The sequence below is a fragment of the Halichoerus grypus genome, chromosome 2, assembly GCF_964656455.1.
Source record: "Halichoerus grypus chromosome 2, mHalGry1.hap1.1, whole genome shotgun sequence".
NCBI lineage: Eukaryota > Metazoa > Chordata > Mammalia > Carnivora > Phocidae > Halichoerus > Halichoerus grypus.
In genome coordinates this window covers 150,145,393-150,166,422 of record NC_135713.1, presented here as the reverse complement: position 1 = coordinate 150,166,422, position 21,030 = coordinate 150,145,393, and the positions used below count along the sequence as shown (strand labels likewise).

Below are 21,030 nucleotides of genomic sequence, written 5' to 3'. Positions count from 1 at the left end.
TTCTCCTGGCCTCCACTCATTTCTGACCCTGCGTACCCGGAGATAGGGTCAGAGTCCCCCGGGTAAGACTGTCCCCTCTCCTGCTTCAGACCCCAGTAGCAAGTGCGTCGTTCCCTGTACTTCTGACCAAATGGCTGTGAATCAGAGGCTCCCGTGCCCCCTCCTCAGGTTCTGTTAATCTGCTAGAGCGGCTCGCAGAGCTCAGGAAACTCATTTACTCATTAGATCACTGGTTTATAATAAACGGCACAACTCAGGGACAGCAGGTGGGAGGGAGGCCCAGGGCGAGGTGTGGGGCAGGGGCAGGGCCGCCGTGCCCCCTCCAGGAGCCCCATCCACCAGCACCCCCGCGTGCTCACCCTATTCTTTTTGGCTTTCGTGGACGTCTCATTACTTAGACACCATTGATTAAACCATTGGCTTTTGGTGATCGATTCGACCTCCAGCCCGTCAGTCATCCATCCGCACTGGTCAGTGGGGGGACTGGGAGTTCTCCTGGCCTCCAGCCTCCCCTTAGGTGGGGTCCAAATGCCACCTCATTAACAGACAAAAGGCACCTTTAGGTCTCTCAGCATTGAGGAAGTTGCAAGGGCTTAGGAGCTCTGCGCTGGAAACAGGATGACGAAACCTAGATCTCTTCCTATAAATTGCAGTCCCAGGAAGGAACGCACGTCTCTGGGGTGTCCAGTGCGTACCAGGCACCGGCCTGAGGGTTTTCAGTGAATCTCCTGGTTTGATTCACACCTCAGCTCTGGGAGGACAGATGTTGTCACTCCTGTTTTATGGAAGTGGCGTCAAGACTCCCCATAGCTACACCACGTACCCACAGCCATGTGGTGAGTCCATGGCAGAAACTGGACAAGATCTTAGGAAGGAAGGACCGACCCTCATTCTGAGATTGTAACCTTCCCTGGTTTATGAAATGAGAGCAGATGGTCTTTGTGACCCCCTCCCACACACACATCCCCTTGGCAAACAAAAAGGAGGCGACCCTCTGCTGGTATCTCCATATGGTTGGTTCAGTTTTTATTGGGCCGAGAAATCAGAAACCCCGGAAATCAGCTTAGAGTGAGCTGAGGGGAAGTGGGAGGCAGCAGGTGTCCATGATTTTTTGTGGGTCAGTGCTACTCAAATTGTGGTCCCAGGATCACCCGGGAGTTAGGAAAGCAGAGTCAGAACTCAGATCTCACAAATACCCGGAGTGATTCCAATGCATGCGAAGTGGAGACCACCCCACCTGCGTGTGAAGAGGCCAAGAGAAAGGGGAGGGGCGGAGAGCCACGCGGCATTGGACGATTTCTGTGATGGTTGTTTCAATGTAGAAAATACTTGAGCTTTAAAAAAAATAAATAAAATTGAAATAAAATGTACTTCCAGAAAAGAGCCTGTGTCATAAATGCACAGCTGGATGCATTTCAACAATGGGCACATTCAGGAAACCCACATCAGACTAAGAAACAGAACCTCACCTGCACCGCAGAGGCCCTCTCGCGCCTCCCCCAGTCACCACCTGCCCTGCGATCTCTGGGCCCTAGCAGCAGACAGAATGCGTCGTCCCACCTGGCCCCGGCCCGCATCACTGCTGGGGAGACGCACCTGCATTTCCGCGCTCGCCTGAGGAGCCTCTGCCCGCGTCCTGCAGCGTGACGTGGGGCTGGCCGCGTACCCGTACTTAGGAGGGTATCTGTGCTCTCGCCCTCCGGACGTCGTAGACAAGGAACCAGCGCAGAAATCATGAAGCTGCAGGACAGAAGGGGTCAGTGAGGCCGTGGGGTCCTGGGCCAGCCAGAGGCAGGAGCCGGGAGGGGCTGGGGCCAGAACCAGAGGCCGGGAATGGCTTTCCCCTTGCAGTGGGGAGGAGAGAACCCAGTGGGGGGTGGCCTCGATGTGGCTGCATGACATGGGAGGTGGGGTCATCCGCCGGGGCGCATCGGAGGGTCGGGATTTGAGGCCGGGGAGCTGGAGGTGTGAGTAGTCATGGGGGAGACGGGTCGGCACGGGGGACGAGCGCGCCGAGGCTGGGGTCCACGGCGTGTCCCACAGCAGCCTTCTGGGCAGTGAGACCTCGCCACCGGGCAGGTGCCAGGGACTCAGGGTCGGGGCCGTGGGCCCAGGAGGTCTGCAGGGCCACCCGCTGGCAAGAGCCGCAGGACATGCCCAGGAGTCACCTTCCCCACCCTCCAGGTTGCTCCCCAGACAGAGAAGGCCGGGCTCGCCCACGCGGGCACCTAGTCACATGCCGAGCCCTGACCCAAGCCACACTGAGTCCCGAACAGGCCGGGGATCCAACGGCTGCCTCCCCGGAGGGTGGGGGACCAGCGGGAGTCCCGGCTGGGTCTCAGGCTCGCGGCTGCGGTCCCCGGGGCTGGGCTCCTCCTTCCTCACGGAGCTGCACCCCCGTCCCAGGCTCCCCAGCCCTGAGAGTCCCCAGGCCTGTGCCCTGATGGGGCAGTCTCGCACGCAGCCTCCCTGGCCTCGTGCCCTGCCCAGACCTGTTCTAGATTCCACACCACCCTTCCCCAAGGCTGCCTCCACGCCCCCCCAGCCAAGCGCAGGTGAGGCTGGGACTCCACAGGGAGGCTGGCAGGCTGCAGAGCGGGTGTGTGCACTGCGGGGCCATGGAACCGCCCGCAGGGCCGGTGCTCTACCAAAAGCTGCTTCTCTGGGACCCCAGCTTGGGGTCTGAGGACGACGAGGAGGAGGAGACATCAGAGCTGGTCGCTCCCGACACCCGGAGGCCCCACGACTCCTTGGGGTGAGTCAAGGAGGGGCCTGGGCACCCGGCACCTCAGGCCTGAGGCTGGCAGTTCCCTCCCTCCGGAGCCCCCAAGGTGGGGACGGTGGGCGGACACCCCCACGCTTGGTTCGGCTCCGGGAACTTTCTGGGTGAATGGAGAGAAGCGGCACTGCGGCCCCAGACCTGGTCTCCACCAGTCAGCCCAAGGTCTGTGTGTCTGAAGGGACGTTCGTCCCAAGCCAGGCGTGCCGGCTACTCTGTCAAAGATCCCCAGCCCCCACCCCTGGCTCAGGAGGCACCTGCTGGGCAGGTTGGAGCCTGGCTACACCCGGCTGGGCTCTGCTCCTCAAGCCGGCCAAGTCCACCTCAGGCCTCCCTCCTCCTGGCTCAGCCCTGCCTCTCCGACCTCCTCCCCAGAGACCCACTCCCTGGCGGTCCTGTTTCCCCAAGCCCCTTCCAGTCCCCACGTCTCCTCTACGCTGTGCCAGGAGGCCCTTCTCCTTGGCGACCGTGCACCCCTCTCGTGAGTAAGGCCACACCTTTGGGGAAGTATTCGCTGGGTTCTCTCGGGACTCTTGGTTGTCCCCCTGCCCCGGCCCTGGCTCAGGACACCCCTCTCGGCAGGAACAAGTTTGGCGGGCTGCCCGGGGCCTGGGCCCGCCTCGGTGCTGCCCTGCTGCTGCTGGTCGTTGCCTTCTCCCTGGCCGCGAGGCAGCTCTACACCGGGGCTGACCCTACGGGAAGCCTGGGCTCAGCAGCCCCCCGGCCCGGCGGGCACCCCCACCACCCCGGCGTGTACCACCACGGTGCTATCGTCAGCCCTGCAGGTCAGAGCTGGGGAGCTGCTCCGGGGAGGGGAGGGCCCGGGGCCCTGGTCCCTGGCCACTCCCCAAACAGTGTCTTCCTGGCTGTAGCCACGTGCTCCCACCTGGGCCGAGAGCTGCTTGCCGCCGGCGGCAACGTTGTGGACGCAGGAGTGGGAGCAGCTTTGTGTCTGGCAGTGGTGCACCCCCACGCCACAGGTCTAGGTCAGTGACCCACGACCCCAGGCGTGCTCCGTGACCTGGAACTCGGGCCCTGACCTCAAGGCCGCGTAGTGGCAGGACCTAGGCTGTGGCCCCTGCTCCGCGGTGCACGTGATCTTGACCCCGGGGCCTACTTAATGACCCCCATCTCCAGGCCCAGAGAGTAACTCCCGACCGCAGTTAGCGACCTTCACCCAGGGCCACTGCGCGACCCTGAGTGACCCTGGCCCAGGGCCACTGAGTCCTGTGTGACCCCTCTGTCTCCTCCAGGTGCCATGTTCTGGGGTCTCTTCCACAACAGCACCTCGCGCAGTTCAACTGCCCTGACGTCCGGCCCGGCCCAGACCCTGGGCCCTGGCCTGGGGCTGCCGACTGCTCTGTCCACCCTGCGCTTGCTGCACATGCACTTTGGCCACCTGCCCTGGTCGCGACTGCTGGTGGGCCCCACCACGCTGGCTCGAGAGGGCTTCCTGGTGGACGCAGCCCTGGCCGCGGCTCTGGCAGCCCGGGGCACAAAGGGCCTCTGTCCGCTACTGTGCCACGCCGATGGGACGCCCCTGGGCCCCGGGGCCCGAGCCACCAACCCCAAACTGGCAGCTGTCCTGCTCAGAGCAGCCCTTGCCCCCACCCCAGACCTTGCCGGGGACGCCCTGCTGAGCCTGCTGGTCAGAGACCTGGGGCTTCAGGGGCCCTCGTCTGGGTCCACGCCCGCCCTGGAGCCGGCGCTGCAGCTAGCCGTGACCCAGGGCGTCCTGTCCACCACCCCCAGCCCCTCAGCTGGCCCAGAGCTGCTGACAGTGCTGGAGGCAGCCCTGCGCTCCGGAGGGCCCAGCCCCGACCCCTGCCCAGCGCCCCCGCAAGCTCCCGTGACCCCTGTGGGCAGTGTCCTGGCCACCATAGACAGCAGTGGCTCCGTGCTCCTCCTCGCCTCCTCACTCAACAGCTCCTTTGGCTCCGGACACCTGTCCCCGAGCACTGGGGTTCTACTTAGCAACCTGGTGGCCAAGCCAACGGCCAGTGCCTGGGCCTGCCCTCTCATCCTCCATGGCGGTGCGGATGACACAGAGGCTGATGTGTTGGGGCTGGTGGCTTCGGGAACCCCGGCAGTGGCCAGCGTCATGACTCATGCCTTGCTCAGTCACCTGGCTGCGCCCCAGACCCAGGCCCAGACCCAGCATCAGCAGGGACCGACACCGAGCACTAGTGTTTGTGGCCAAGGGATCCTGCTCCAGGTGGCTGCTCAGGCAGAGCACGCCCACGTCTCCAGTGTCCCCAGTAGCTGCTGCACCTTCCAGGGGTTCTAAGCGGGGGGACGTGTCTACCAGGGGGTGGGAGGGTGGGGGCCTCAAGCCCGGAGGCAGGAGCAGAGCAGACCCCGCAATGATGAAGTGCATAGACAGTGTGCATGAGTTATGCGGTCACTGCTAGCTCAGGCCCACAACCTCCGGCCTGGTCAGCATCCTGGACTCCAGATCTGGTTCTTTTCTCAGCTAAGGAAACTGACGGTATTGGGGAAAGAGCCCCAGGCCCCGGGGCCAGCCCTGAGTTCAGATCCAGCTCTGGGAAGGACAGGCAGAAGAGTGCCAAGCCCCTGCCTTGGCTCCAGGCCCCATGGGCAGGGCAGGCAGAGCTTGGGGTACTGCTGGCCTCTCTGTCTTCGCCTCAGGCCGCTCTCTGCCCATCTCTCTCAGCTGAGCTGGAAACAAAATAAAGATCCAATCTCCTGGATGCCTGTGCCATTCTGCTTCCCAGTTTCCCACCAGCCTGTGAGGTGCTTGGTGTCGTGGCCGCCCCCTCGGGCGGCACAGCAGACCCACACCCGGAGAGGCAGAGCCTGGGCCACTGTCTTCCAGCTTCCCCCGCTCTGCTCACCCTCTGCTCCTGGGGCACCATATACATGAGGTAAACGTCTGCACCTCACTTCCTAAAACAGCAGAGCAAGGAAGGGGGTGACAGGAGGAGCAGTGGGGCCCAAAGGAGCTGGAGCTGGGGGCATGGGACTTAAGGGGGGGGTGTCGGTCCTGATATTGCCCACCGCCCGCGTCCCCCAGGGCTGGGGTCTCTCCGGATTACAACCCTCCAGAGACAGCTTCTGCAGTCCAGATGCAGGGGTGACCCGCAGCACTGCTCCCTGCCATTGCAAAAGTCCTCTCTGATTTCCTAGAACTCACGTCCCCAGCTCAGTGAAGGGCACCACCATCGACCCAGTCACGTTAGCCCTCTCTTTCCTTCTCCCCCACATCCATCACCCCCCCAGCCAGCTCCAAATTAGCTGGGCTCCGACCTGCTCATTTCACCTCGCTCCAACCCACCATGGTCCCAAAGCATTCTTGGAGCTTCTCCCTCTGCAATCCCGCAATCCATGCCCCACACAGCGCCAAGTAATCTCTTAAAGATGTAAATAGGATCAAGGCTTGCCCATGCATAGAACCCTCCAACTTCCCAGCCGCGCTCATACTAAAATCCCAGAGTGAGGGGCTCCCGGGTGGCTCCGTGGGATAAGCGTCCGACTCTTGGTTTCCGCTCAGGTCGTGATCTCAGGGCCATGGGATGAACCCGGGTGCAGGCTCCGCTCATCGGGGAGTCTGCTTGAGACTCTCTCTCTCTCTCCCTCCCTCTGCCCCTCCCCTGTCTAAAAAAGATAAGTAAATCTTTAAAATAAATAAATAGAGGCACCTGGGTGGCTCCGACAGCTGGGCGTCTGCCTTCGGATGGGGTCTTGATCCCAGGTTCCTGGGATCGGGTCCCGCGTCGGGCTCCCTGCTCAGTGGGGAGCCTGCTTCTCCGTCTCCTCCCTGCTCATGCTCTCTTCTCGCTGTCTCTGTCGCTATCTCTGTTTTTCTCTCTCAAATAAATAAATAAAACTTTTTAAAAAAGTAATAACCCCCCCAATGAATGCACCAGGGCGGGGCTGGCCCCGCCCCAGACCCCGCCCAGGCGGCTATGCTCCGCCCCCTACTCGGCAAGGACCCGCCCCCTGCCCGGCAAGGACCCGCCCCTGGCCTACCCAGCGCGCACGCGCCGCGACCTGACCCGGAAGAGGCTGTCTTCAGAGCCCACGTGTTCGCGGAGTATGGCGGAGATGGAGGGACGGGGCCTGGCTGAGTGTGTGTCCCCCGGGGGGGCGGCCAAGAGCGGCCCCCAGCCCGCCGACCGTGAGGGCCTGCTGAAGCAGAGCCGCGAGTTCTTGGACTTCTTCTGGGACATCGCGAAGCCGGAGCAGGAGACGCGGCTGGGGGCCACGGAGAACCTGCTGGAGTACCTGCGCGCGAGGCCACAGGTGCGGGGCGGGCGCGGGGGGCTCGTGCCTCCGGCGGGGAAGCGGCGGCGGCCCGGGGGCTGGGGCTCGCGGCGCGCGGTCGCGGACCGGGAGGCCCGGTGAGCGCGCTCGGGGCGGCGGCGGGCCCGTGCGGGACGGCGGTTCTCACTGCGGGCCGCGCTTGGTTCGGCAGGGATCGGAGATGAAGTACGCCCTGAAGCGCCTCATCTCCGGGCTCGGGGTCGGGCGAGAAACCGCCCGGCCCTGCTACAGTCTGGCCCTGGCGCAGGTGAGGGGGCGGCTCCGGGAAGGGGCCAGCGTGCTGCTCAGAGCGGGGGAGCGGGGAGGGCGGACTCTCCGCTGCGAGCGGAGGCGGCGGTCGGGGCGGCGGTCGGGGCGGCTTCTGGCTGAGGCTCGGCGCCCCCCGTGGAGGTGCGGAAGTGTCTGAGCGAGGCCCGTCTGCAGAGAAGCAGGTGCGCTAGGAGGCCGAGCACGTTTTCTCTTTGGGCACGTGGGTCGCGCAGTCTCCGTGGGGCATTTACTGGGCATAGTGAGCTCTGGGGGGGGGTTACCTCGCCTTTGCAGGGTTCAGGGCTCTCTCCCCTCCAGGGCCACTCCGCTGGTTGCAGGCTGCCCTGAGGCACGTGGGCAGCTGGGAGGGCATTCAAGACCCAGTCCCTTAGGAGCCCCCTTGGGGGCAGCCCAGGGCAGGCCGTGCAGCTAAAGGAGGTACTCCGAAGCCTGGGTGGGCCTGAGGCAGGGAGGCAAGACGGAGCTCCCTCGGAGCAGCGGTGTTCACACGCCAGCACTGTTCAGGGGGTGAGCGTTTCAGAGGCACCCAGGGCCTCTGGGCAGAAGTTGAAGGGAGACTTGGGAGGAGGTGGAGGTCTGCTGTGTGGGGCTGGACCTCCTGCACTGAACCCCTCTCGCCCTCCTGCTCCAAACCCCTGGCAGCTGTTACAGTCTTTCGAAGACATCCCCTTGTGCAGCGTCTTGCAGCAGATACAAGAGAAGCATGACCTGCAGAAAGTTAAGAAGGTGAGAGTCAGTGGCCTTAGGGAGACGGGCAGCCCCAGGGTGGGGTTCCCTGGGCCCTTTTCACTGATGTCTGAGATTCTTTTCTAGGCAATGATGAGACCTGCTCTTTTTGCAAACCTGTTTGGGGTGCTAGCCCTCTTTCAGTCAGGCAGGCTAGTGAAGGTAAGAGCTTTGAGGTCAGGGGGTATGTGGCCGGGCTTGGCAGTGGGCAGGACAGTGGCATGCCCTGCTCATGATCTCCTTTCCTCTGTGGGCACCAGGACTCGGAGGCACTGATGAAGTCAGTAAAGCTGCTGCAGACCCTGGCCCCGCACTACAACCACTTGCAGGAACAGCCCCAGAAGGCTCTGGTGGACATCCTCTCTGAGGTACAGCCTTACCAGTGGGGGGGCTCAGGTAGAAATGCTGGGAGAGCAGGGAAGACGTAAGTGCTCCAGAGTAGCATCGTTCTGTAGGAGGGTATTTAGTCTGACATACTTGAAGTAAAGTTTGAGCACACAATCGGTGTAGAAGTTTGCAGAGGTTTTTTTATGTTGTGCTCACATCGAGTCACTAGAATCCAGCGTGTATTTTGTATTTAGGGCCCACCTCCACTGAGATTAGCGCATTCCAAGAGCTCCGCGGCTGCCATATTGGACAGCACAGTTCTAGAATAGCACCTGTCACGTGGCAAGCATATAAAACACATTTGCCATTGTTGTTTTGGACAGAGCTGACCCCCCAGGGCCCCGCTGCCCTGCTTGGGAAATGGAGGGGGGCTAGTACCTAGAACCCTTTGCTCTTGAGGAAGAGGCAAGGACCTGAATTCAAATCCCAGCTCTCCACTTGGGGCACCTTGTATAAGAAATGAGCTAGTCCCTTGGGTCGCCGGGGTGGCTAAGGTGGTTAAGCATCTGCCTTCGGCTCAGGGTCCTGGGATGGAGCCGCATGTCAGGCTTCCTGCTCAGTGGGGAGTCTCTTTCTCCCTCTTTCTCTATTCCTTCCTCTGCCTATGCTCGCTCTCTGTCGCTCTCTCTAATAAATAAATCTTAAAAGAAGAAAACGAACTAGTCCTGCAAAAACCGAAAGAGGAATAATTAAAAGGATAGCTAATTAGCGTTAGTGGGCTAGTTATTAAAAATCCAGGTACCCGGGACTGGAGGTGGGGTGAGCTTTTTAACAAACACCTGTTCATGATCCTGGTCCCTAGCAGGGTGGATGGTGGCTGTCCCGCCTCAGACTGGCACTGTGTCGGGGCCTCACAAAAGCCTTGCAGGTGGAACAGGGCCCATAGGGCTCACCTCACAGGGGAAGTGGCACAGGATGCTGGGAGGGAGCGACCCTCCCCCAACCTGTGTCCTCACCCCAGGTCCCAGAAGCCACGTTGCAGGCGATCCTGCCGAAAGTCCTCAAGGCGGACTTGAATTCAGTGCTGGGCTCCCCTGAGCACCTGGAGCTCTTCCTCTTGGCCCAGCAGAAGGTGCCGGAGAAGCTCAAGGAGCTGATGGGACCAGTCAACTTGTTCTCAGATGAGAACATCCCCAGGTGTGAGGGAGGTGGGAGGATGGGCTCCCCCGGGGACCCTGCTGTCTGGTTGGCCCACGCCCCCTGAGTCCCCTCTGCCCCCTCCCCAGACTGGTGAGCGTCCTGAAGACAGCAGCTTCTTCTGTGAAGAAGGAGCGCAAGCTGCCCGCCGTGGCCCTGGACCTGCTCCGCCTGTCGCTGCAGGAGGGCAGGTTCCCCCGGTTCTGGAAGGAAGTTGTGGAGCAGGGGCTGCTGAAGAAGCAGTTCTGGCCCGCCAGGTGCGCGGGGCCCTGGCCCTCTGCCCCCCCTCCCCGGCTTGGTGGTGGGGCGGGCTCGGGCCCCGAGTGCACCCAGCACGGCCAGGCCCCTGACCAGCCTCTGCCACGCACCCCTCAGCTACCTGTGCTTCCGCCTGCTGGGCGCGGCGCTGCCTCTGCTGTCCAAGGAGCAGCTGGCCCTGGTGATGCAGGGGGACCTGATCCGGCACTTTGGGGAGCACACAGTCACCGCTAAGGTAGGTACTCCCCCCCTCCCCTCTTCCTGCTGGGGAACTGGGTGTCCCTTCCCTCTGGGTCCCCCCCACCCCCTCCGAGTAGAGTTTGGCAGGGTCAGTCCTTCTGGCCTCAGGCCCCTCAGCAGAGGCGTGTGTGGCCAGCGGCCCGCCCAGCCCTCCCCCACCCCCAGCCGGTGTGTTCCGGTGAGCAGAGTCGTCCTGGTCCATGGCCCTATGCACTGGACAGGAGAATCAGGTGCTGGTTAGGAGTTCAGGGTTGGGAGCCAGGCTGCCCCCCGGCCCCAGGCCTGCCTCTTTTCCGTGAGACCGGCGTCTTCGCCAGAGGTTCTGTGAAGATGACAGGGTCAGAGCCCCTGGAGCGCTCACAGCGGGCTCCTGGGTGTGGGTGTTCTGGGTGGAGCGGGGCTGGGGCGGCCATGCCGACAGCTCTGTGTCCCAGAGGCACCACTTGGAACCCTGTGGCCCTGAAAAGTCAGTGGCCGGTTTTTTTTTTGCCATCTTTTTTTCATCTGTAAGATGATAGAAGAGGTCCAGGGTGAAGGGTTGTCACGAAGATGAAGCCTGCTGCCGCACAAAGCCACATGGTGTGGTGCGTGGCACGCAGTGCGCCCCTGGGAAGTGTTGGGCGCTGAGCCCCACGGTGACAGTTAGGAGCTGGTCAAGGGGGCTGATGGCCCAGCCCGGACTCTCCCTGAGCCTAGAACCCAGCCTGTCCTGGGGTGGGAGTGGATGGGTTGTAGCCCACCGTGATGCCCAGTGGAAGGGTGGGAGCCGCGGTTGGGGAGGGGCTCGGCCTGGCTGTGGACGAGGCAGGGGGCTTTGCCACGCCTCAGTCTCACCTGTTGGGGAGGAGGCCGGAGGGGCCATTGGACGCTCTTGGCTGGTGACCCCGGTGTTGGCCTCTCTCAGCTCCCAAACCAGTTCAAGTTTGCTCCAGAGATGAACGAGTATGTGGGAACCTTCCTGGAAGGCTGCCGGGATGACCCCGAGCGGCAGTTGGCTGTGGTGGTGGCCTTCACCTGCATCACCAACCAGGGCCTCCCTGTCCTGCCCACATTCTGGAGGGTCGTGCGGTCCCTGAGTCCCGGTGCCCTGAAGGGCTACGTGGCCTGGCTACGGAACATGTTTCTCCGGCCCGACCTGGACTCCCTGGTGGACTTCAGCACCAGCAACCAGAAGAAAGCCCAGGATGCTTCGCTGCACGGGTGAGTGGGCGTGCAGAGCTCAAGGAGCTGGGCCCTTGTTCCCATGGGACGGCGGCCCCTGGGAGGGGAGGGGAGGGGAGGGACAGAGCTGAGCCGCAGCTCTCCCAGAAGGCCTGAGTTTCCTCGTGTGTTCCCGTGCTGGTGGTCGGGGTGGGAGACCTTGGAGTTTCCATCTCCAAGGTGGGGCAGAGCAGTACCCTTTACCAGTAACCTGGCTCCCACCCGCCAGGCCTGAGCGAGCTGTGTTCCGGCTGCGGAAGTGGGTCATCCTTCGCCTGGTCAGCATCGTGGACGCCTTGCATGCGGAGAAGGAGGACGACGTGATTGAGGAGGTGGCCAGGTGGGACAGGCTCTGCCCCCAGCCCCCTGTAGGGGCCAAGGAATTGGGTCTCTTTCCTAGTCCTGGTTTGGTCTCCCTGGATTCAGAACCCTTGGGGTCGGGTTGCCAGGGGGAGTCGGTCATTCTTACCCCTTGGGCAGAAGGCGGTTCAGGAAAAACCCCCGGGAGCCCATGAAAGGAAAGGGCCCAGGAAGCACAGAGCTGTGGGGGCCGCAGACCCCAGCGCTGGCCGGGCGCTCCTTCAGCCCTCACCATGGTGCGGGGGTTGGGGGGCAGCCCATGTTTGCAGAGGCCGTAGCGTGGTTTGATGTGACAGCCTCACGTCTGCCTTGCCTTCGAGGGACAGGTTCCAGTTCTCTCCGCAGTTGGGGCCAAGTCATGTTCAGCTGGAGATCCAGACTCAGGAAATGGTCCTTCTGCCACCACCTGCCCCTGGGCCCTGGGTGATGCCCTCCTGGGAGGGGGCTGCTGAGACCCATGGCTCTCCTGCCCTCCCCAGGTTTTGTTTCTTCCACTCGTTCTTTGAGACGAAGAAACCCACGTCCCAGATCCCGGAGACGGAGCAGCAGTTCTCCTTCCCTCTGGAGAGCCGGACCCGGGAGGTGGTCGGCAGTGCCTTCTTCAGGTGGGCCAGCCTCGGAGCGGGCAGGGTGGGCAAGCAGGGTGGGATGAGGTCGCTCACTTCCTCGGTTCTCAGCTGGGAGGACGCAGAGGCCCAGTGGGCTCCAGTGGGTCAGGGTGTGGGCGTGCTGGGAGGGGGCCGTGTCCGCGCCCCGGCCTGTGACCCTGGGCCTGCCCTTCCCCAGCCTGCTGCAGACCATCAGCACCCAGTTCAGACAGGCGCCGGAGCAGACCCAGAACGGGCAGCCCTGGACCCACCGCCTGGTACAGTTTGCAGACTTGCTGTTGAACCACAGCCGCAACGTGACCCCCCTGACGCCCTTCAGCACGCAGCAGCGCCAGGCCTGGGACCGGTGAGGGGGTGGGGTTTCCAGGGGGCAGGGGCTCCCCGGGCTCCAGGGGGCAGCGGTGGCCTGAGAGCATGCCCGTGTCACCGCAGGATGCTGCAGACGCTGAAGGAGCTGGAAGCCTCCTCCCTAGAGGCCAAGGCCAAGGCCAGTGCCTTTCAGCACCTGCTCTTCCTCGTGGGCATCTATCTCTTCAAGGTATAGTGGCCTGGAGGGGCGGGGTCCGCAGCCTGGGGGCTCTGCGAGTCAGGACCAGGCAGTGGGCCCTGGTGGAATTACAGCTCGAGGAAGAGTCACCGCATCCACTTTCTGGGCCCCACTTGGGTGCCGAGCGTCCCACGCAGCGTCTCTCACCCCAACGGTTTGGCGGCAGGCGCTTCCTCCTGTCTGTCGGCTGGGGTCATCGGGACTCCCTGCGGAGTAGCCTGGCCACACAGCCGCAGCCTGGGGCGGGTCTCGGGGCTGACTGCACTGTCCCGCAGGACCCTCCAGACTTGCCTTCCCGAGCAGGGGTGGTGGGTGTGGAGGAGGAAGGGCATCCTTGCAGGGGGGCCTGCTCTGGGCAGACGTGGCCCCTTGGGGCGCTTGCAGCTGCTGTGGTCCGTGAGGAGCAGGGCCCTGACCTCCCCCTTGAACCTCACCCACCGGTAGCCACGGTGGCAGGTGGGGGTTAACGTGCGTCCCCGTGGTTCCCCAGCGTGGGGCTCTGCACCCCGTGGTCATGGCCCGTGTGTCGACGGTCCCACGCTCAATGACAGTGTCTCTAGATGTCTCCCTGCTGTTCTCGTCCCCGAAGCTCTGACTGAATCTGGGGCTCAGAGCCAGTCCGGACCCTGCGGTGGGAGGCATGCCTCCCCCTCGGGCTGCAGGAGGGTCTCACGCTCTGGTGCCGCCTTCTGGCTGTTGGGCTGTGGTCGCGATTTATGCTTCCAGACCTCAGACGCCGGAGCCTGGCCTGTAGGCAGGTCGCGTGTGTGCGTGTGTGTGGCGTGTGTGTGCGTGTCGGTCTGTGTGTGTGTCAGTCCGTGTGCGGTGCACGCGTATGTGTGGGTGGGTCTGTGTGTGTCTGTGGGGTGTGCGCGCATGTCCGTGTCTGCGTGTGTGCGTGCGTGTTGGTGTGTGTCTCTGTGCATTTGTGCGTGTGGTGTGTGTATGCGTGGCATGTGTTTGTAGGTGTGTGTGCAGCGTGTGCATGCGTGTTGGTCTGTGCGGCGTGCGTGTGGTATGTGTGCGGTGTGTGTAGGTGTTTGCGTGTGTGCATGTGTGTTGATCTGTGCGCGTGTGCATCGGTCTGTGTGCGGCGTGCGTGGGTCTGCGTGTGCGATGTGTGCGTGTTGATCTGTGCGCGTGCGCATCGGTCTGTGTGTGCGCGTGTGCGGCGTGTGCGTGCGTGCACACGCGGGGGCCTCGGCGCCCCTCCCGGTCCCGGCGTTGGCCTCTGATGACCGCCGGCTGCTGGGTGTGGGACACGCTGAGCACCTGCCCGCCCCGGGGCACTCAGCCTGCTGTGAGCTGCGTGTGCAGCCCCTTGGATGAAGGGTGCCGGGCAGAGCTGGGCCGGCTGCACTCCGCCACGCCAGCCACGCAGGGAAGCCGCGTGCTGCGCTGTGCGGGATTCCGCAGGCGGTCTTAGGCTCCCCCGACTCCCTGGGTGGTGGCTGCAATCTGGGCTCACCCGGCACAACGGGGCGAAAGTGGATTGGAATTAGCTCCAGTTAACGAGCCCCGGTCCTTTGTAGTGACGTTGCGGTAAGTGTGGGGGGAGATCTAGTCTTGTCAGGCTCCCTGCCCCTCCGGGCGGCCTGTTGGGTACAAAGGCCATGGGCACCTGGGGTCCTCCGTCCTGGGTGGGAGGGGCTCGGCAAGACCGGGAGTGGGGCCAGCCCCTGATCCTGTCCTCGCCCTGCACAGTCCCCCGCGGAGAGCTGTGACCTCCTGGGAGACATCCAGACCTGCATCAGGAAGAGCCTGGGGGAGAAGACCCGCCGGACCCGCTCCAAGGCTGCCAGTGGGTCACTGCCCCCGGGGTGGGCGGGCAGGGCACCCCCCGGGCCCAGCACGGACCCCGGGCTCAGCCTCTCCCGCCTACAGCCCCCCAGGAGCCGCCGTGGGTGGAGGTGCTCGTGGAGATCCTGCTGGCCCTTCTGGCCCAGCCCAGCCACCTGATGCGCCAGGTGGCCCGGAGTGTGTTCAGCCACATATGCGCCCACCTGACCCCGCGTGCTCTGCAGCTCATCTTGGACGTACGTTGGGGCGTGTGAGGAACCGGGAGAGGGCTTGCCCCACAGCAGGGTCGTCCCTCAGCAGCGTGAGCCGCAGGGCACATGGGAGCCTCGCTGGGCACTGCTGTGCACGCCCGTCCCGCGGGGTGTGCCCTTCTCTCCTGGGCTCCGTTTTCCTCCCCAAGATGGGGGCCTTTTGGCCAAAACCGGACAGGGCCCGGTCGGGAGGGTAGAGGGTCAGCGGCAACAGATGGGTCAGCCGTTGGGGAATCTGTTCAGGTGCTGAACCCCGACAAGAGTCCTGACGAAGACAGCGTGGTGATCACAGACGATTCCGAGAAGCAGCTGGAGAGCGGGGAGGTGCGTGTCGGGAGGGCGGGACGGGCAGACACGGGGCAGGCGACGGGAGGCATCACGCAAGGGACCCTGCAGGACAAGAGCTCGGACAGTGAGGATGAGAGACACTCAGCCGGCGAGGAGGATAGCGACGAGGAGGACAGTGACGAGGAGGACCGGGACGGGGACGTGGACCAGGGCTTCCGGGAGCAGCTCATGGCCGTGCTACAGGCGGGGAAGGCGCTGGTGAGTGGCAGGGGGTGCGGGAGACCCTGCGCCTGTGGCCTGCGGCCGGCCACTCAGCGGGTGTGTGTCCCTCAGGGTGCGGTGGACGGGGAGGACGACGACGACGACGAGCTGGGGGACGAGGCCATGATGGCCCTGGATCAGAGCCTCGCTAGCCTCTTCGCCGAGCAGAAGCTACGCATCCAGGCCCGGAAGGACGAGAAGAACAAGCTGCGGAAGGAGAAGGTGCTCCGGCGAGACTTCCAGATCCGGGTGAGCGTGAGAGCCGCCAGCAGGGCGTCCCCCCGCCCCCCGCACCCGCCTCGCACCCACTGACCCGCCCGTGCCGGCCCCAGGTCCTGGACCTGGTCGAGGTGCTGGTGACCAAGCAGCCAGAGAACCCGCTGGTCCTGGAGCTCCTGGAGCCCCTGCTAGACGTCATCCGGCGCAGCATGCGCACCAGCAGCTCGAAGCAAGAGCAGGACCTCCTGCACAAGACGGCGCGCATCTTCACGTGAGTGTCACGGCCAGCACAGGCCGCTGCCCAGGCTCCGTGCCAGACGCGTGGTCCTGGGGACTGGGGCCGTGGCAGGGGCTGGATGGGAGACGGGAGCGCAGAGCGTGGGGGCACCCGAGCCAGTCTCGAGGTACCAGGGAGCCGTCACGTTCCCCAGGCCTGGAGGCCACGGGCGAGGGCGGAAGGCTGTGGCTCGATGGGGACGGGTCAGACGTGGGCGGAGCAGAGCCTCGGGGACCAGACCGCAGCGGTGTTCTCAGCGAGGGCTTTGGCGGGGGCAGCTCTGCCTTTAGGAACAGGCAGTGGGTGGGCTGTTGGGGATGGGGGCCCCGCAGGAAAGAGGATGTGGGGGTGTGGACCTGCCTTCCCGAGCGCGGATGTGGCCCGGGGCCTTGAGGGGCCGAGCGAATGTCACGGAGGAGCTAGTGGAGCGGGACAGACCGCGCACCCCCCGGCCCCCCCCCGACTTGTCTCCTGGCCGGCCCCAGGTCGCGCTTGCTCGGCTAGCTGTCCCCGCCGCCTGCCGGGGTTGAGGTTGTTGCGTGACCTAGTTCTCGTGCCCTGAGCACCGCAGACCCGAGTCTTAGGGCCCGGATGCCCCCGAGCCAGGGGAGGGTGTCAGGTTTGCCCGTGGGGCAGGCTTCGCCACGGAGCTGGTCTCTCCTCCGGCTCATCCTGGGCGCCTGCCCCTGCCGCCGTGACCGGTCCCCGTCTCCCAGCCTGTGGCCTGGGGACGCGCGTGTCCCCCCCCCCCCCGGCGCTGGCTCTGCTCGGCGGGGAGGGCCACGAGGGGGACACGTGGTGACCGCTCCGCCCATGGCCCCACAGACACCTGTGTCGCTCCCGGCATTGCTGCCACGATGTGGGCCGCGGCGTGGGCTCTCTGTACGCGCAGCTGGGGCAGCTGGTGCAGCGGGCCGGCCGCCAGGCCGACGCCTCCGTCTCCCTGTACCACTTCAACGCGGCTCTCTATCTGCTCCGCGTGCTGAAGGGCGGCGCCACCGCCTCGGCCTGCCAGCCCCAGAAGAAGGAGAAAGCCGGCCCCAGGCCCAAGGGCCCAGAGGTGAGCCGGCCCTGGCCCAGGAGGCCTCGGCCACCGGGACCACCTGCCCGGCTCTCGGAGGGGGAGTGGAGGCCACGGCTCCCGGGACCCGGCTCTCAGCCCCCTGCGGACGGCCCTGCCCCGCACTCGGCCCGGCATCACGCGGGCGCGCTCTACCCTGGCGCAGGCTACTGGCTGCTTGGATCTGAGCCTCGTGACCCCAATCTACTCCTCAGCGCTGATCTCCTTCCTGACGAGGCGCAACAGCCCGCTCACCATCCCTATGTTCCTCAGCCTCTTCTCCCGGCACCCGGTGCGTGTGGGGGCCGGTCGTCCCCGGGGCCCCTGCTCGGCCCAGGGCCCAGCTCACGGCCCCGTTGTTCCCTCCGTAGGTGCTCTGTAAGAGCCTGCTCCCCGTCGTGATCCAGCACCTGACGGGCCAGGCGCGGCCCCGCCATCAGGTAGGGACTGCCCGGATCCCAGCCCCGGGCCTGTCGGAATTACCCGCACGACTCGCCTTGGGCCGGGTGTTTGGGAGGCCTGGGAGGTGCCCTGCGAGGGCGGACCCACCCCTGCCCTTCTGACCTGGCTGGCCGCTGCCCTGCCATCGGCACAGGGTCACTGTCGGGGAGGGGAAGCTTTGCGCCCCCCAACCACCCCCCCGCCCCGGGGTGGCCTGAGCCCCGAGCGCCTTAACAAGCACACTAGGACCTGGCTGTCCCCGGGGGCCGGGCTGACAGGCAGGCCTGGGTGGGTGGGATGGGGGCTCGTGAGGCTGCAGGAGGGTGGCGCTGAGCCGGTGAGCGGGCCGGGCACTGTCCCCACTGCCCCTGCCTGAGGAGAGGGCCCAGGTGGTGGCTGCGCCCACAGCTGCCGTGACAGGCTCTGGGACCCGGCGCAGGAGCTCGGGGCCCGTGGGGGCTGCCTGTGGCTCCCCGAGCTCTGGGCCTGTGCACTGAGGCCCCCGTGGCCCCCCAGGCCCAAGCCTGCGTGCTGCTCCAGAAAGCCTTGCCCACGCGGGAGCTGCGGCTGTGCTTTGAGGACCCCGAGTGGGAGCAGCTGGTCAGCCAGGTCCTGGCGCAGGTCACAGAGGTAAGGGTGTGGGGTCCCTGGCCTCGTTCCCATCCCGAGTGGGTCTCTGGCACCCTGGGCCTCAGCTGGGTCTGGGCTGCCCCCCAGGGGTGTTCCCTCTCTCGAGGCTTTGGTGTTGAGTGGGCGTCTACTCCTAGAACCTGCGGACACTGGGTGAGGCACGGACCAAGTCGGAGCAGCAGAAAGAGCTGTCCTCCTTGGGGCTGCTCAACACCCTCTTCAGGACCATCCATCAGGAGGTGGGAGACCGTCCCTGCACGGGCCAGGAGGCGGGTGGGCGAGCGGGGAGCGTGGGCAGGGTTGAGGGTGAGCCCGCCCCACGGGAGGGCCCCGGCAAGGGCCCGGCAGGCAGGTATCTAGGTCCGGGGGGTGCTGGGCACGTGGAGGGAGGCGCTCGTGGGCCGTGAGGCAGCTGGGGCGGCGGTTCCCCCGTCCAGCCCAGGAGGGAAGGCCTGCAGGTCCTCAGCGAGGACGCTGGTCAGAGCCCACGTGCAGGGCGCCACGGGGAGGGGACATCTGGGCCAAGGCCACGTGGGCCACGGGCACGCCCAGGGAGCAGCCTCCAGAGAGGCCAAGAAGAGCCAGGAGGGGGTGTTCTGGAGGCCAGTGGGTTTCAGAATTAAGCCATTCAGTGCGCGGCAGGCGGGCGCAGCGGGAAGGTGAGCTTGGAGCAGAGGGAGGCCTGAGTGGGGAGCAAGGAGACGGGCCTGTGCCTGGGCGGCGGGAGCAACCACGGCTCGGGGGGCTCTTCCCTCCGAGGTGAGGCAGGAGAGGCGGCGAGGGTGGGAGGACGGGGGACCCAGAGCCAGCAGCGTCCCCCACCTCTGATCACTGCTGCAGCCACCGTGTCCCCCGTCCCGCAGAAGCTGACCGTGGACCTGACTGTCATCCTGGGCGTGCTGCAGAGCCAGCAGCAGAAGCTGCCGTCGGGGGACCGCGCGGGCGGTTCCAGCCGCCTCTGCGACCTCTACTGGCAGGCCATGAAGGCCCTCGGGGTCCAGTAGGTCCTGGGAGGGGCTGGGGACGCCCTCGTGCTGCGCGCGCTCTGACGTTGGTGCCTCGGGGTTCTGTGGAGCGCAGGGGGGGTCACTCCCCTCCCCGCCGCACACTTCCTTACTCGGCATGCGGTCTCCTAGGCGCCCCAAGGTGGAGAAGAAGGACACCAAGCAAGTCCCTAGCGTCACACAGAGCCCCGTTAGCACGAAGAGGAAGAAAAAGGGGTTTTTGCCAGAGACCAAGAAGCGCAAGAAGCGCAAGTCAGAGGGTGCGGCGCCCGAGGAGGAGGCCAAGCCCGCAGCCTCCGGGGGGGACCAGCCCCCCAGCACAGGCAAGAAGAGGAGGAACAAGAGGAAGGCCCAGAGGCCGGCCCAGGCCCAGGCGACACCTGCCACCAAGAGGCCGGTCCCAGACGCCACCAGCCCCGGCACTCCTGCCACAACCCCAAAGCTGCAGAAGAAAAAGCGGAGGCTGTCCCAGGTGCACGGAGCCACGCCCGGGTCCCCCGCGGCACCTGCCGGCAAAAAGCAGCCTCAGAAGGATCTGCCGGAGAAGGGCGTGTCTGGCAAGTCGCCCCAGTCCGCGCTGCCGCGGAAGAAGGCCAGGCTGTCTTTGGTCAGCAGGAGCCCCAGCCTCCTCCAGAGCGGGGCCAAGAGAAAGAAAGCATCGCTCAAGAAGGCCAGGAAGCCCTGAGCCCCCCAGGTTTGCGCCGCACGAAGTACCAGCGTCCGGCACCGGAGGGAGCGTGTCCGCGGGGCCCCTCGTGTCCCCACCCCAGGCTGCCCTGCCCTGGGAGCCAGCGCGGCGTGATTTAAATAGGTTTATTCCTTCATTTACAAGAGGAATATATTTGGCTTCTCTCTTAAGACTCTGAGATTCACAATCAGCAGCTCTAAAAAATAAAGGAGCGGCTTGGCTTCCGGAAGGAAGAACAGGCAACACTTGGACCTGGTTCTTGTACAACAAGAAAACGTCGCTGGGGGTCCCACCCGGTAGGTGCCCCAGAGCCCGCACACGCTGAAGCCGCACCAGCTGCTCGGCATGGGCCGGGCGGCTCGCGGGGGCTCCTGCGGCCACCTGGGTTCCAGCCGCCGTGCAGGGAGCGCGGGGAGAGGAGGAGCGTAGACGGCTGGCGGCCCACGTGCGGGGCGGGCCTTGACCCTCCGGCCCTGGCCAGGGGCAGGAAACCTCGCGGGGTGGCCGCATCCTCGGCAGCGAGAGCCCTGGTTGCTGCCGTGCAGGTTCTGGGAATAGTCCCCTGGGTCCTGCCCCTGGAAGGGCCCAGTCTGGGGGGGCAGGAGTCTGTGCCAGGCTGCCGGGGTGGGGGAGGGGAGGCGGGCGGCCTCGGGGCTCGGGCCTGGGGACATAGGTGGGGTGCAGATGCCGCCAGGGCCTTCACCCTCGGAGATGCCAGCCCCCCGGCAGATGGCCCGACGGGGGGGGGGGGGGAACCTGTGGGCATAGAGCCAGCCGGGCAGCCGAGACCCGTGTCCTCTGAGGGGGACCGGCCAGGCTCTGCCCGGTTGAGTCCGTCCCCGAGCCTGAGGTGCCGCCCTGAGGCTGGACCGCCTTCTCTCCGCAGTCCGGGAGCCCTGTGTCTTCAAAGCTGCCACGCGGGGAAGTCCAGCTGCCTGGCCCCGCAGTCTGGGGAGGGCAGAGGCCTGCCCGGGACCCCGTAAGGCGGGGATAGGCCAGGCTCTCCCCACACGCCTGGTGGGGGCTCTCTTCGTCCCGGGCCCCAGGGGGTCTGCAGCCCGGCCCTGGGGCTGGGAGTCTGTCCAGCCGCACGGCACCCCCACACACAACCTTCCGTGCTCGTTGGGGACACGGTCTCTTGGAGCCACGGCCACTCCACAGCCACAGACCAGAGAGGGTGGGTGGCCAGCCTTGGGTCCCACAGAAAGCTTCGAGGCGGCCCAGCAGGGCCAGGGTGCCATGGCACGCCTCCCAAGTAGGGTGACCGTGAGGGCTCTTCGCTGTCCCAGAGGCACCTAGAAAGAGGGGCCAGGTC

General features: G+C 65.2%; 3 protein-coding genes and 1 long non-coding RNA gene across 9 annotated transcripts in view; 2 read left to right on the top strand and 2 right to left on the bottom strand.

Moving 5' to 3' along the window:
- Positions 1-998: 998 nt before the first annotated feature.
- On the bottom strand, positions 999-6,663 carry LOC118526891 (uncharacterized). The gene is made up of 3 exons (XR_013445922.1): positions 6,439-6,663; positions 1,597-1,740; positions 999-1,334 (listed from the first exon to the last, which is right to left on the bottom strand). It is a non-coding gene; the product is annotated as an uncharacterized LOC118526891 (long non-coding RNA).
- GGT6 (gamma-glutamyltransferase 6) lies at positions 2,433-5,490 on the top strand. The gene is made up of 4 exons (XM_036078405.2): positions 2,433-2,755; positions 3,362-3,564; positions 3,652-3,765; positions 4,033-5,490. The coding sequence occupies exons 1-4, from the start codon at positions 2,619-2,621 to the stop codon at positions 5,064-5,066; spliced, it is 1,488 nt and encodes a 495-aa protein (XP_035934298.2). The 5' UTR covers positions 2,433-2,618; the 3' UTR covers positions 5,067-5,490.
- A 172-nt stretch (positions 6,664-6,835) lies between the features above and the next one.
- MYBBP1A (MYB binding protein 1a) lies at positions 6,836-19,958 on the top strand. 2 transcript variants are annotated; one of them, XM_036078388.2, is made up of 26 exons: positions 6,836-7,042; positions 7,215-7,310; positions 7,976-8,059; positions 8,147-8,221; positions 8,320-8,427; positions 9,408-9,583; positions 9,673-9,840; positions 9,959-10,076; positions 10,986-11,281; positions 11,511-11,621; positions 12,121-12,246; positions 12,428-12,595; positions 12,682-12,787; positions 14,501-14,597; positions 14,681-14,832; positions 15,091-15,171; positions 15,244-15,393; positions 15,469-15,645; positions 15,729-15,886; positions 16,718-16,952; positions 17,119-17,244; positions 17,324-17,392; positions 17,910-18,023; positions 18,161-18,262; positions 18,887-19,023; positions 19,160-19,958. In XM_036078388.2, the coding sequence occupies exons 1-26, from the start codon at positions 6,836-6,838 to the stop codon at positions 19,710-19,712; spliced, it is 3,990 nt and encodes a 1,329-aa protein (XP_035934281.2). In that variant the 3' UTR covers positions 19,713-19,958. The 2 variants fall into 2 exon arrangements, with proteins under 2 accessions (XP_035934281.2, XP_077923871.1); XM_078067745.1 differs by lacking the exon at positions 19,160-19,958 and having other exon boundaries at positions 18,864-18,996.
- Positions 19,827-21,030, bottom strand: part of SPNS2 (SPNS lysolipid transporter 2, sphingosine-1-phosphate) — a 30,791-nt gene continuing 29,587 nt past the window's right edge. For all 5 annotated transcript variants that reach the window (XR_013445919.1, XR_004912859.2, XR_013445920.1 and 2 more), the window contains one exon: positions 19,827-21,010. The gene's annotated coding sequence lies outside the window, so the exon portion shown is untranslated. The remainder of the gene's footprint in view (positions 21,011-21,030) is intronic.